Below are 15,308 nucleotides of genomic sequence, written 5' to 3'. Positions count from 1 at the left end.
GAGAGAGAGAGAAATGGAAGTTTCCATTGACCCCTTTGAAAATCCCATCTTTGGCCATTTTAATAATAAATTATTATTATTATAAGATCTGAAGGCAACCCTGTTTAGGGAAGTTTTAAATATTTAATGCTGTATTGTTTTTAACACTCAATTGGGAGCCACCCAGAGTGGCTGGGAAAACTCAGCCAGATGGGAGGGGTATAAATAATAAATTATTATTATATTATTATTTTTGTGTGAAGTGGAGCAGCTGAGGGGCTTGGATCTGGCCCTTCTCAAGAGAGTAGAGCAGCTTAGATTCATGGATAGCTCCACTCCTGCCTGCCCCCATAATGCCCTGCTTGGTGGGGTGGCATACAGGCTTTCACCAGCAGGTTCCGTCTACAGCTGTTTTCAGGTCTGCCCTGGGCGGTGTCTCTGTGGTGGTGGCCCCCACTCTGCATTGGTGGAGACCAGCAGCTGGCCAACCCTGCTGCATCCAACAACACAGATTGGGAGTTTAGATTTGCTGTTAGTGTCATGTCTGAAAATGCCCCAAGGTTTTAGTTGGCTGTCTAGTCTGATGTAAGGCCATAAAGTCCACTTCTTACATTTCCTTCTTCAGCAGAGAACAACTGAAAATGCATTAGCAGTGAAGGAAATTGTAATGTATGAAGAGGTCCTAATGTTCCATTAATTTTGGTTAGATGCCAATTAAGAGAAAAACAGGCCTTCCCTGCTCAGACCTACAACAAATCTTTTAAGTAATTGTATTAAGACCAACGTGTTTTGAATTATTATTTTTTCTAGTTAGGTTCTTTTGGCCTTGCTGCCATCATTTTCAGGTTGGGCTGAAAAGCATTCACAAGACATTGTAACTTCGGCCAAAAAAGAAGGAAGAGGGGGGAAAAGTGGTGTGTTTTGAGGTTAATGCTAAACTTCTGCAAGACATTATTTTAAGGTTTCAAAGAAAGATAGTGAGTTTCAGCATGTACCTGTCAGTGCTAAATGATTGTTCATTTCCTGTGAATTGGCAATAAAGTAATAAAATACATCTGGGAAAGCCAGGGCATGCTGCTTATTTATTTTTTTTAACTATCCATGAGCTGTATCCTTGACCAGCTGTGACACATTACCATGTGAACTCTTGGAATAACTTTTAAGAAAAATTCAATCACAGAAGATCTCAGCAACTGATCTGGAGGTCTGATGGAGGCAAGCAACTTGTCATAGCCAGTGTGTTGTGCTGGAAAGAATAGCGGACTTGGGGTCCTGGGTTCAAATTCCCCTCACCTTGTCAATGTCTCTCAGTTTAGCTTGCCTCAAAAGTCCATTGTGGGAATAAAATGGACCAAATCCGTGCAGACGATCATGGTCTCCTTAGATGGAATGGTGGTGTATAAATATGGAAGATATCTGTGGAGACAAATAGGACAGTGAGAATTTTAACACTATAGATAAGCATTTAACTAGTCTGAACAATTAATGCATAGAACAATCCAATTGTTTAATGCTTTTACTATATCTGCAATTAAACTTTACAACACCTTTCATGAAGGAAACACAATTATAAAAAGAAGGGGGTTACAGCTATTACCTGCTTTAACAATATCAAACAATAAATATTTCACCTGGACTGAAACTTTTCTGCCACTTGCTTCAGCTGGCATCATGAGGATCAATGACCATTATCATATACCTGACACTACAAATAAGCCTTCATACATCAAAACACTGAAAAGCCAGCAGTTGACTGAGGAACCAGAAGGCTTCTTTAACAATGCTCAATAAAAAGGATTGCCTGTTGTTGCCTTTTAAATAATGTGTCAGTTTCACCATTAGGACAATTTCCCAAACTTTTCCCATTTATTGATATACATCACAGAAAGCCACGACTGATCATCCACCTTAAACATACTGATCTTCCTGCTAGCACGAGGGATAATGAAACCATGACCCCTGGCTTAGTGTTACGTTCAAACTGGGAATCATGGTTTCTTTCGTGCCAGTCAAACGATGATTTGTAGCCAAAGTTTGTTTTTGTCTTACAGATATTGGGTTTGTTTAAGCTTAAGGATTATGGGTGTTTTTTCCCCCATGGAGGACTGCGGAACTAAGTCAGACCCTGACCATTCCCAGCCACACCCCAGCAACACTCTTCAGACAAGGCTATGGGAATCTTTGAACCACTGCCCAGAGGGAAACATATCTGGCCCCTGGGAAATCACTGTTTGACACCCCCAAACACAAAGGCCCATGGCAACCAGCCCCATCCCACACCATGGTTCACCATGATGTGGAAACATGGCTAATACCACAAATATAGAGGTGACTGATTGCTTAGAAGGGGAGCTTCCAGTACAGTCACTGCACTCCCTGACTGCCGCTCCATTTCATCAAAATCTGTTGCTTTATACCTGATGTGGGATCAGACAGCAAAACAGATTTCCCTTGCCTGATCTTTCACCAAAGTGGCAGGCAGACCTCCAGGTGTGTGAGGAGAGTGATAACTCCTGCAACTGTTGCTGTTTTACAATTGTTCACAGTTGAAAAGTTGGTGGGCTGCGGAGACAGGAAGGGAAAAGGTCACAAGAGGACAGTGCCCCTTGCCAGCATCAGGTTTCAGACGAAGGATTCATAAGGGGGGAAATCAAGAACATTTGGACTTAATTATAGCTCTAATCTGGCAAATCAGGAACAGTTGTTTGCCAGAGATATTGAACGATGTAGGGACATTTCTCCGGCTCATTGAAATATCACTTTGTAGAGTTTTCTGCTACTTAGAAGAAGATAGGAAGACATTGATACCACTCTGTTATTATGAGGCTCTCTTGAGTACGCAGCACAGCTTTTCTCAAGCAATAGCTGTCGTGTAAAAATGGGGAGAGGTGCCCTGTGACAAGGTGTGGCTTGATACAAATCCCACACATAGGCAGATCTGAGTTTCATGGAATATCTTTCCAACCCGTGTGTGTGTTTAGGCATGTTTTGTTAGAATGTAGAGTACCTGAGCTACCCATGTTTCCTGATGAGTGGAACTCAGCGTTTTCATAATCTTGTGGAAGCAGGACATTGTATATATCTAATTAACTTGCATTTTGAATGCTCCTTGAGTTGTTCAAACAAATGAGGTGCTAGAAAACTCACGTCCAATTTAGAATCTTCTTTTGGCCAGGGTGGACAAAAGGGCTTGTAGTAAACCTCAGCAGTGTTGCCAAATGAGAACATGTGCTTTCTGATGCTCTTTGCCAATAGATCAAAAGATCCAGCAGATCTAAGCCATGCACAAGATGAAAGAAAAGGAGGTCAGCGGCTGGAGGATGCTCAGTTCACCAAACCAGGAGTGGGGGAGAGGAAGAGGTGAGCAGAGGCATTTTGGGAAAGTGAATAGGAAAAGTGGGGGAGGGGACCCACTGGGCAGGAGAAGGACACAGTGAACAAAGAAGTACAATATAAATGATAGGAAAGACAATTAAATTAGAATTTTACAATTGTTAACTAGTTAAAAAAACCCAAAATGTACCTCAAAGAACTCTGTCTGAAACAGCATGCACAAATCCACATTCATTTACAGACAAAGCTATCTTATCTAGAAGAACTATAAAATATTGCTGGGTGAATCTAGTGGTACCCTTTATTGTCTATATCAGGTTTGGCAACAGGATATCGGAAAGGGAAATCATTCCTAAGCAAGATTTAAAGAGAATTCTTTTTTAATTGAATCATAGGTGGTGACTGATTCCTCACACTCTGTGTAAGATAACTCATACCACCAGTCCAAATTGCTGGAGGGTGTATGGAGGGTTAGGTACATTCTACCATAAGTGGGGGACTTGCCCAGTGAGTGATGAGTTTTGGAAGAACCTTTTTCCTGTGCTCCAATTGATTATGAAGCATTTGTTGGCACCACGAAGACAAAAATATACCGTACTTTATAAGAGTGTGTCGGTTTCCTTTTTTTGTCGTTATTGTGACCCATATGGTGGTAGCCTGAAATTGAAAATTAATAACAGCTAATTTGATGGAAGAATTGTATTCTCAGATTCGGCTGGTGGCTCAATTTGTCAATTGAGAGAAATTGGAGAGAAAAAAACGTTTTGTGTGAAACGTTTTATTAAATATGTTTCAGTCAAAGAACATGATTGGCTTCTTCCATCAACTTTATATAGAGATATTATAGGCTGAGTTAATTTTTCTTCTTCTCTAGTTGATTACTTCCATGATGGTTCCCTGATTGCTTCACTTAGTGCTTGTTTCTGTGTTATAGATTGTATATTTTAGGAGGTTTTTTTTTGTTGTCTACTTGTTTTGCTTTTATGTTTGCAGTAACCAAATATGTGGGCGTATCTGCTCTAAGTTTTTATTGTTTCTTTACTTGTTTTTCTTTTATATGGAAAGTCATAACAAACTGTTCTTAAAAACCAAAAACAGGAAAGGAAAAGACAGGAATGAAAAAAGAGAAAGGAAATGCACACAACTCTGTTTAAAAAGTTAGCAGAGAAATTGAACTGCTGCGAGGATCGCAAAGAGGAGAAACACCATGGGGCACCGGTTGTAGCAAAACTGGAGACCTCCATCTGCCCCACTTATTATTATTATTACTATTATTATTATTATTACTATTATTATTATTATTATTATTATTATTATTATTATTATTATATTTCTACCATGCCCATCTGGCTGGGTTTACCCAGCCACTCTGGGCAGCTTCCAGCAAAAACATAATAAGATGTCAAACATTAAACAATAAAACATGTATTTCCTGTGGCTCTTCAGCCACAGCAGCTGCTGTAACTCTCCAAAGGTTTGACTTTACCCCTGAAGGCAAACTCTTCCGTTGTCTCCCAAGACAGACAGATAACCACATCACCTTAAGTACGTTCACACAAAAGGTTAATTTCTACTTAACTTTCTTCTGTTATCAGTAGCAGGGTAGACTATTTTCCTAACCAGCTTCAAATACTGCATGCTTTTATTCTGTGCCTACTGCGTAAAATGGGCAACGTTTCCTTTTCCCAGATTCAGGGCAAATGTTGGGAGATGTGTGCATCAAGGATTCTTACGCCTGAAGATGATTAGCAGAAAACTAATCAAAATTAGTTTTCTATGGTTTTAGCCGCATTTTGGGCCATGGGTGTATTTACAAACTGTGGAAACCATTGTCTTAATTTCAGCAAAGGGAGGGGCAGAGGAAGGGAACCTTGTGGGTGCCGGGGAAGGCCTCTGTGGACATATAGAATCACAGAATTGTACAGTTGGAAGGGGCCACAAGGGTCATCTGGTCCACCCCCTGCAATGCAGGAATCTTTTGCCCAAAGTGGGGCTTGAACCCACAAATCTGAGAATAAGAGTCTCATGATGTACCAACTAAGCTATCCCAGGTGCAGGTATGTTACATTCACATATTATACTTCATGGTCTTAAAAAATGGGTGTGAATCTGCCCCTCGTAGAATTTGTCAAGCATTACTATGGTACCAAAAAGAAACAGCTTTCTAAAATACTGTTATCAAGGGAAGCCATTACTTTTTTTTACTACTTACTCCTCAAAAACCCTTAATACAAAGGCTATGTTTCTCTTTTTAGTGTGTGTGCTTGTGTGTTTTACTAAGGAGTCAATATAGAAACTTTCCTTGATCAAAGATATTTTTAAAACATGTGGAAACAATTCTTGCAACTGTTTTTTGTTTAGTTTTGGAGGATTTCTTTTTCTTTACCACTGTTTTGATCCTTTGTATTTGTGGTAGCTCAACACTTCTTCAAAAAAAGAATGCTATAGCTAAATAGAAATACAACAAAACACAAAATACAACAAGAGTCATCCGTCTCTTTCCCAAGCCACTCTTAGAATGCTGGTGGACATCAAAGAAACCTCTGGTCCTCCAGAACTTGCTGGGCTCCAACTTGCATCAGCCACCCAGCATGGCCAACGGTCATTTGCGATGGGAGCTGAGAATTCAGCAAAATCTGGATGGCTGCAGGTTCTCCCTTGCATCTTGTAATGTAGTAGTTCAGTTTGATCCCAAATGTGTTTCATGGGAAGTAATTCCTATTGAGAGATGTGTGGCGTCCGTAGTCCCCAAATAAGGGTGTGCTCACATTTGCATCGTAAAATGCGGCAAGGTCATTCCCTCCCCTAGTGCATTTCAGTTTGCATTTGTTCACTTCAGAAAATGGGGAGGGATGTCTTCCCCTGATGCACATGACCCTGACCCTGCAAAACACCCCTGCCCAGAACTCCTATTCATGAAGCTGTCATCTGTAATGGTGCAATGGCTGTCTCAAATGCTTGCATTACTGCTTACTCCACATCCAGTTTTCTAGTTGGATTGAAGCTGGTTGGTGAGGCGGGGAACCCTCTTCAAATATCAGTGTTGGTCAAGAAACTGCAGGATGGATGTGGCTAATTGGAGCACACTGATGAAGAGTATGTGGCAATGTCAACATATCCTAAGAATGCACAGGTCTGCAGTTGTGATCTTTTTTAATATTAAAAAATAGCAAAACTGAATAAGTATTCAGATTTAGACAGCATATGTTGAAGATTACTATTTTTTATCCTAGAAATAGTCCTATGATATGCATTTTATCATTTTCTGCTGTTAGCCACCCAGAGAACAATGCTATTGAACAGTTTTGTATAAATATATTAAATGAATACATCTGAATAAACTTTTTACATTGCTGGGCAATTGAAATTAGTCATTCCAGTCCTATTTCCTTCAGGATTTCACCCCTGTACAACACAGTAAACATGACTGGCACGTAATTTTATACATGCACTTCCTGAAAGCATGGGTATCTCATGGCTTGAGGAGAGATGTATTGGATCAGAGTAGTGAAAACTTTTGTATAGACGTCCCCAAAAAGTTTCAGAAAAGAGTGTATTGTTTCTTACATTGAATCTGCTCTTTGGGGATCCACAATGCTTTGCAGTTTGTGGAAGAGACAGAGCAGAGAGAACAAGGGGCATCCATCTCTCTCTCTCTCTCTCTCTCTCTCTCTCTCTCTCTCTCTCTCTCCCCTCCCCCACGCACGGCTCAATGCAATGATAGAGACCCTGGCCTGCCTTGCCAAACTCCAGAGTTAGCAGCCGTCTGCACAGATGGCTGAGGTCACTAATGAGATAATCGTTCAAACACAGTGCATCTTCAACCACATATTTGGGTTAGGTTTCATAAAGCTTGCTTTGGTGCTTTGGTCAAGGCAGAAAATACTGAGGGCAAATGAACTACAGCAATACTGTATTCCTTGCTGGAAAGCAAGAGCTGATATGTTTGTTTATTTCACAGGCTCAGATAACACCCAGTAAACAAAGTACCTAGGTGGTGAACATAACACATCCATAAAACAGTATGAACAACTTGGAATAAATTATCTTCATAAACGACATCATTTATTCATTTATTTGTTTAAGACGTTTTAAAACCAATGCTTCAGCTGAAAAGGAGTAGCTTACAGATCCAAAAAGAAAAAGCAAGGTTGTTCTTGCCATCAGGTTCCAATCTAAAAGACATGACATAAAAAGAAAAAGTGATGAGAAGGGGAAGTCAAATTCAGGCTGTAGTTCTTAAAGTTACAGTTCTCAAAACAACCAGCTGGGATGGCAGCAGTTTAGATCGCCTTATGCAATGGCTGCCACCAGGTGACGGATGTGAGGGAGCCAAAGGCAGCTGGACTAATGGAGTGGCCTTGCTTCCCTTCTCTCTCTGTGTTCCAGTCTGATGGAATGGCTGCCCCAGTGTTCCCAGAACGTGCCTTCTTGTTGTCTGTGTCGTGCTCTGGGAACAGATTTTCAAAGGGCAACAGTTGCCCTTTCCTCCAAAAAGCTTTACTTTTGAGTACTAGTCTATCCAACACACAACTCAGGTCCTGGGAATAGGAAATGCAGCAGGAGATGGGCAGATGCTTTCAATTTCTTTCATTCACAATAATGATCTCCGACAAATTCTCAAAATATTCGTATGTGACCTCATGATTCAATTGCAGCCCAGACAGCTTGAGAGATTGTAAGAAGGGCTCTGTTTTTCAGAAGAATGCTGACTACTTATCCCCACCACCACTACCAATAAAGAGCCATTGAAAAGTCATAAGATGCAAGAACAGAACAGAAACACACAAAACAGCTAATCCCATTGGAATAATGCACTTATTATATAGTGTTGCCTTTCTGCTTTTTTGGAAAGCTCTTCAAACTGACTACGCTGCTTCTCACTTCTGCATCTAAAACATTTGCAGCGAACAGTTTGCCATCTGTTAACTAGGAATAACCATGACCCACAAAATATTCCAGGCCAGTTTTGCTTGTGAGTGTGTCATTTATTGTTCGGGTTGGTGCTGTCCTAGCGTATCTGCAGATGCATCTGACTGCAGTGCAATACTAAACTGTGTTGTGAATAGATAGGGTATTTTCACAGTAGTGTTAAAATGTTTTGGTTCTTTTTGCATTTTCTCAGACTGTAGATAACTAAAACAGCAAACCTACACACAGTTTTTAAATTGCCCACTTTTGCTTTCTGCTCTATGTTCACAACATTGTCATGTGGGCACACAAACAGCATGATCAAAGGCAGCATGGGTACATGCTTAAAATGTGCACTCGGGGGCTGGGGGGCTGGCACTGGTGAAACAATTTCCCATCTATTCCAGATTTGTTCCACTTGTCGATCTAGCTCAGTATTGTATATTCTGATGGGCAGAACCTCTTCAGGGTCTCAGGCAGAGGAACATCACCTGCTCTCTGATCCCTTTCACCAGGGATGCTCGGGGTTGACTCAGGGACATACATTCTGCACAGAGTGTGTCCTCTACAACTGAGCTATGGTCAAGGTGACTAAACTAGCATCCCTTGTAAACTGTATCCAAAGTTTAAATTCATGCTTGGCTAAGATGGCTTTCTGTGCCATGGCACAAAACAGAACATGCAAAAACTTCAGGAAAGTTTTTAATGTGTGGCATTTTTAATCTTTGTTGGAAGCCGCCCAGAGTGGCTGGGGAGACCCAGCCAGATGGGTGGGGTACAAATAAATAAATAATAATAATAATAATAATTATCTGAACATGAGCAAAATTCCTTTCTCCATCTGTATCTAGATCTATGAAGAGGCTAGCATCCTGCTCCCTACAGGTGTCTTGGGAAAGCCTGCAACCCAGGGGCATGAAAGCGGTATCTCTTCTTGCTGTAGCTCCCCAGTACATAGTGAAGCACAGCCTCGTTCCCTGCAGCCATCCAGACTATGGGATGCCGGCTAGATTAAAATGGTAAGTACCCACTGGTGCATTCATAGCTGCAGAGTCGGGTGAAAAACCAGGCTATAAATTTTATAATGCTTAATTCACACTTAATTCTGTGGGACTTGCTCCCAGGCAACCCTGCACAGGACTGCAGCCTCACAACAGGTGTGGCTTCGTGTGTGAGGAATTAAGAGGAAAAAAGAAGAGACACCCAGTCAACAGGAGTGCGGCTTAAATATTTGTTTGTTTGTATGTTTATTTATTTATTACAATGACCCAGCAGGCGAGCTGAAGGAATCCCTTTTCCCGCCGAATGCTGCCTTCCACCTTCCTCCCGCTGCCGCCTTGCTCAGAGAGCCAAAGGCGAGGCGGGAGGAAGGGAGAAAAAAAGGAGCGTCCTCCGCGAAGTCCTGAGAGAAACGACGCTCTCACAAGCCTGCACGCCAAAAGCCTCAGAACCGCCTGACCTCCGTTGACGTCGTCCGGCGCGTGACGCAGCCGCGCACGGGAAGAGGAGGAGGAGGGGTGAGAAGGGAGGGCTCATAAGTAATCCCCCCGCGTTCTTCGCCTTTCAAAGCCGCATCTACCACAATAAGCAGCATTCGGCCGGGCGCGCACGCGCGGGAGGCTGACTCAGGACGCCTAACGGTTTTCTCCTCTCCCACCTCCACCCCAGTTACTTCAGCCGGACCTCAAAAGCGCGCATTGGTATCTTCTGACGCAGGACCGTGTGCGCCGCCTCGGCTCCTTCCCCCGTGTGGAGTTTCGTTGCCCTCTAGGGGAGGAGGGAGAGGATGTGGGAGAAAGAGAGCGCGGGGTTTCTTGGGCGGGCACTCTCGCGCTCCTCCCCTTTTGGGAAGCTCTTTTCGGCCGCCTCAGAAATTCGCCGTGACGTGGGAAGCCTGTGGCCTTCCAGATGTTTGGTGGGGCTGCAACTCCCGTCAGCTGCGGCCAGCATAGGAGCAATGGGGGTTGTCCTACGACAAAATCCGGAAGGGTCAGAGGCAGTGCTCAATACCAGGCTATTTTGAGTCCTAGGAAAGGCAAACTACTTGCAAACCCTATCCCGCCCCCTCCCTGCACGCAAAACAGTTGCTTACTTCAATTTTCAAAAGCAGATGTAGAAAAAACAACACGAAAAACACAGAACTGCTAAATCTGTTTTAAGTTGCAAGAATAAGTAATGCAGCAATCTTGGGCTATCTTTCCCAAATACAAAAGGAAACGTTTCAGAACACAAATCTGACCTTGTGAATCGTGATGTTAAATTTTTAAGTCTCTTAAATGTTTCCCTTTTCAGGCACATCAAAATCTCATTTTGCGTGCCTTTTCCTTGACAATTTTTTTTTGTCACCAATTCCTTCAGGTCAAGTCTCTTTTGAAACATTGTGGATCATGAAACAAGCAAACAAACAAAAATTCCTTCCAGTAGCACCTTAGAGACCAACTAAGTTTGTTATTGGTATGAGCTTTTGTGTGCATACACACTTCTTCAGATACTGGTATCTGAAGAAGTGTGCATTGATACAGGTATCAGAAGAAGTGTGCATGCACACGAAAGCTCATACCAGTAACAAACTTAGTTGGTCTCTAAGGTGCTACTGGAAGGAATTTATTATTATTATTATTTTGTTTCGACTACAGCAGACCAACACGGCTACCTACCTGTAACTAGAATTGTGGAGCATATGTGGGTTTTTATAAATTTGAACTTTGAGAAACGGCATTCACATCTTCTGGCTGACACTGGCACAGACTTCAGAAGCCTTTCGGCTATTGCTGTTAAGTTCACAGCACAGATCTTCAGCATCAGTTCCTTTGTTTCCACTGTGCATCAACGATTTTTCCAAATTCTTCATAGAATTGTAGAGTTTGAAGGGGTCCTAAGGGTCATTTAGTCCAGCCCCCTGCAGTGCAGGAATCTCAGTTAAAGCATCCATGACAGATGGCCAGTCAACCTCTGCTTAAAAGCCTCCACCATCTCCCAAGGGATACTGTTCTACTTGCAGGCCTTAGGTACATCATCACACCTGCAGCCCACAAGGTAATTTTTGGTCAATTGCAGTTGGCTTGCAGCTGAATTTAAATCAGCTTCCTTAGTTTGTAACAGGTTGCTCGGATTGACTTCAAAAAGGATGTACCATGTAACAAGGGATACCACAAACTGTGCCCTTCAAAGGTCAGTACTGCGCCCCTCTAAGGTCTGAGCCCCTGTTGACTGCCTAGTTCATGGGTAGGCAAACCAAGGCCCTGAGGCCGGATCCAGCCCAATTGCCTTCTAAATCCAGCCTGCGAACAGTCCAGGAATCAGCATGTTTTAGAATGTGCCCTTTTATTTAAAATGTATCTCTGGGTTATTTGTGGGGCCTGCCTGGTGTTTTTACATGAATAGGATGTGTGCTTTTATTTAAAATGCATCTCTGGGTTATTTGTGGGGCGTAAGAATTCGTTCATTTTTTCTCTCCAAAATATAGTCTGCCCCGGCCCCCCAAATCTGAGGGACAGTGGACCAGCCCCCTGCTGAAAAACTTTGCTGACCCATGGCCTAGTTGGTCACAGGCTCCCCCCCCCCACCTTGGGTTATTCCTCTCTCCCTGTGTGTGCATCAGCAGGGCAGGTAGAAATTCAACAGTTCAGGCCCGTAGTCATAAATATGAAGGTTAAGAGACTTTAAAGTTACATGTGTGTGCCTGGGGGAGGGGGGGAGAATTGTTTACTGCAAGTTGACATATAGGTGACCTGCCCACCTGCTAAATATGTCTTACCTGATTTAAGCTGGGGGGGGGGGAATCATTGAAGGGGAATGCTGTATTCTGAAGAGACTACTCCCACAGTAATCTCCCCTTATGGCTGTTTGCTTAATACATTTGTGTACTGCCTTCATAGTTTCAAACAAAATCATAATCAAATCATAAAACAGATAGGCACAACTATCTTCAGGATAGAGATGCTATGATGTGAACGGTGGGTGACAGAATTTCAGGCTGTCATGCAGGTGCGAAAGACATTGGAACCCTACTTGGAAAAAGTGGTAACCCTGTCCTCTCTCCAGTTTTCTAAAAAATTATCTAGTATTTGCTCTTTTAAGTCATTAATCAAACAAGTGAACACATTCTACATCAGGAAAAGTTTCTGCTACCTTCCTTAGTTTTTGCAATATTGGGAGGATATTACGTAATCACATTATTTACCCATGTTAAGTCAAGTGTTACCATACTGCATATTAAACCATTGGCCTATGAAAAGACTTGGACATATTCATATACAGTGGTACCCCGGGTTACATACGCTTCAGGTTACATACACTTCAGGTTACAGACTCTGCTAACCCAGAAATAGTGCTTCAGGTTAAGAACTTTGCTTCAGAATAAGAACAGAAATCGTGCTCTGGTGGCGTGGCAGCAGCAGCAGGCCCCATTAGCTAAAGTGGTGCTTCAGGTTAAGAACAGTTTCAGGTTAAGAACAGACCTCCGGAATGAATTAAGTTCTTAACCCGAGGTACCACTGTACAGTATATCCAACATTTTTGTTTTGTAATGCATGTTTTGTTGATACCTAATGTATTTATTTGTGGCATTCCACCATTTCTTTACTTTCCCTACATTTTGTAGCTTTTCAATGACAGTGAACATATTTCAGAAGCACTTGTAAGATCCATTTCTTTAGTAGTATGTCTTTCTCACCCAATTTGTTTATTCCAAATTCTATGTGATTTCACTGTGTATGACAGAACTTGGAACTTCAAATTTATTTTATTTTTCATTTTACTTCCCAGATCCATTTTCTTTTTGTCTTGTAGTATTGTGACAGCCAATCTTATACATGTTTACTTGGAACTAAGTCCTACTGATTCCGTGGGGCTCACACATAAGTGAATGTTTATAAATTTGCAGACATAATTTTATGGAATTAGAAATGCTGCATTCTGGAGTGTAGTCAGTGGCAACGTTTCTTTGTTGACCTCTCAATATCTTGAAGTTCTTCAGTTATTTACTATGCTGTGTTCAAAAAGATGTAACAGGTGACAGGCTAAGTAATAAATTTTGAAGTGAGGCAGTAGCAATGGATTACAGAAGTCTCTTCCTGTCCAAGATCGCTTCTGGACAACCTTTTTATTGAGCATACTTTGTGAACTGTTCATGGGAGGTTAGATGGCATTGCCTCGGGCAAGTGGCATTCCACACTTTCCAGGACATTTTTATATCACTTTTCTTATAGCAAAACCTGATATTTTGGAGAAAGGGAGGTTGTTGTGCAAGTCCTTCAACTGCACTTAGATTACGCAACCTGGATTTTCCAGTATGTGATTGAATCCCACCTAAATATAGTGAAAGTCTGAAAGTGCCCCAAATCTCTTGATACTGGATTAAATATATCACCAGCTTGATATACCTTGGTTATTTTACTATATGAAACCATATGACAGGAAAACATATATGTATTATTTACCATCTATAGTTGCTTTTTGGACCTCTAATGCAGTGCATGCATCTGTGGATCTTGTACCTGTAGTTATTTTATGGAGAGGGACCTGATTGCACCTGATTTGCAAGTGAAAGGTCTGGGATTTATTCCTGGTTATCTCCACTTCAAAGGCTCTTGGGCCACAGGTGATGGGAAACACTTTTTTCTGAGACCCTGGAGAGCTGCTATCAGTCTGAAGATAATCCTTGGTTAGATGGTATAAGGCAGATTTCTGTGTTTCTGTAAATTATAAAAATAATTATTTTGTGCATGGAATTAGAATGGCTAACAAACAAACATAGAAAATTAATCTGTCTTTATGACCAAGAGCTGTGTGGCAACCATAAGTCAGAATGAGGTGTTCCGTGTGGCTGAGTCTGAAGACTGGCAGCGAGAAAGCAAAATAAAAGAGAGATGTTGTACTATGGTAGCATTATGATTGTTATGTGCTAGGTACTGACATAGGCTGTGACTGTGAGTCCAGTGAATTTCATTATCTTTCAGTGTGATAGTCCTGTCTTCTTTTGAAGTACTATTAGACTACTGAAACCACAGACTAAATAGGCAAATCGAAATAATTTGACTCAAGTAAGTGGTTCCTTTCTTTGAGCCCAGCGGGAAGCAGCATGGTTATTTTCCCGCCATATTTATCCTTGCAAAGCTGAATCTGTTGTAAATTGGGCTGAGGAAATGAGGCAGTACTATTTATTCTTAGAGGGCCATTAGCTAAATTTCTGCCAAATACAGAAAAATTATGAGGGCAGTGGTGATGCTTTGGTTACAAGGTCATTTATGGTGAAATGAAATTTGTCACTGAACTCATCTTTTGTTTTACCTTGTTCCAAAATGATGATTCAATAAGTGCAACTTGTTGCAGCAAATATTGAAAGTAATCAAATATAAGTAGAATAAAAATCAAATCATGTAAACAAAGGTGGGAGCTGCTCTGTAAAATACTGTTATGCACATCCCAGCTTATTTAGGTGCAGTGCTCCAGAATTCAGTTTCCATTGGAGACATATAGCATCATTTGCTTTATTTACAAATAAGTAAGGCAGACATTTACCTTCCCACTGGAGCAGTACCTATTTATCTACTTGCACTTTTTGGCGTGCTTTCAAACTGTTAGGTTGGCAGGAGCTGGGACCGAGCAGTGGGAGCTCAACTGTTGACCTTCTGATCGGCAATCCCAAGAGGCTCAGTAGTTTAGACCATAGTGCCACCTGCGTCCTGTTTCCGTGTGCTTCTCTGGTTTCTGTGTTCTGTTGCGCCAGAAGCGGCTTAGTCATGCTGGCCACATGCCCCGGAAAAACTGTCTGCGGACAAACGCTAGCTCCCTTACCCTGTAAAGCGGGATGAGCGCCGCAACCCCAGAGTCCTCTGCGACTGGACTTAACTGTCAGGGGTCTTTTGCCTTTACCTTTTAAGGCAGTCGTATTGGAGGTAAGGACTCCTGTTGCAGAGAATACAATTGCTAATCCTGCATGAAGTTCCCCAGGGATTCACTACTTCAAGCTTCCTCAACCTCGGCCCTCCAGATGTTTGAGACTACAATTCCCATCATCCCTGACCACTGGTCCTGCTAGCTAGGGATCATGGGAGTTGTAGGCCAAAAACATCTGGAGGGCC

The 15,308-nt window shown here is 42.0% G+C and overlaps 1 protein-coding gene across 4 annotated transcripts in view; it reads left to right on the top strand.

Annotated features, from left to right (window-relative positions):
• LOC310746217 (uncharacterized protein) overlaps nucleotides 1-15,308 on the top strand; it is a gene marked incomplete at its 3' end in the record, with an annotated part of 139,276 nt that overhangs the window by 27,741 nt on the left and 96,227 nt on the right. The window contains exon 1 of one of the 4 annotated variants that reach the window (XM_083580062.1): nucleotides 9,081-9,242. The exons of 1 other annotated variant lie outside the window; for it this stretch is intronic. In XM_083580062.1, the coding sequence (XP_083436188.1) occupies nucleotides 9,139-9,242 (104 nt within the window). In that variant the 5' untranslated portion in view covers nucleotides 9,081-9,138. Of the gene's footprint in view, nucleotides 1-9,080; nucleotides 9,243-11,329; nucleotides 11,395-15,308 lie in introns of those variants that run through there. 2 more of the 4 variants (XM_083580064.1, XM_083580063.1) reach the window with 2 other exon arrangements.

The sequence above is a fragment of the Podarcis filfolensis genome, assembly GCF_964270895.1.
Source record: "Podarcis filfolensis genome assembly, chromosome: 12".
Taxonomy (NCBI): Eukaryota; Metazoa; Chordata; class Lepidosauria; order Squamata; family Lacertidae; genus Podarcis; species Podarcis filfolensis.
The sequence above is the reverse complement of the archived record's forward strand: the minus strand, read 5'-3'. Positions and strand labels throughout refer to the sequence as shown.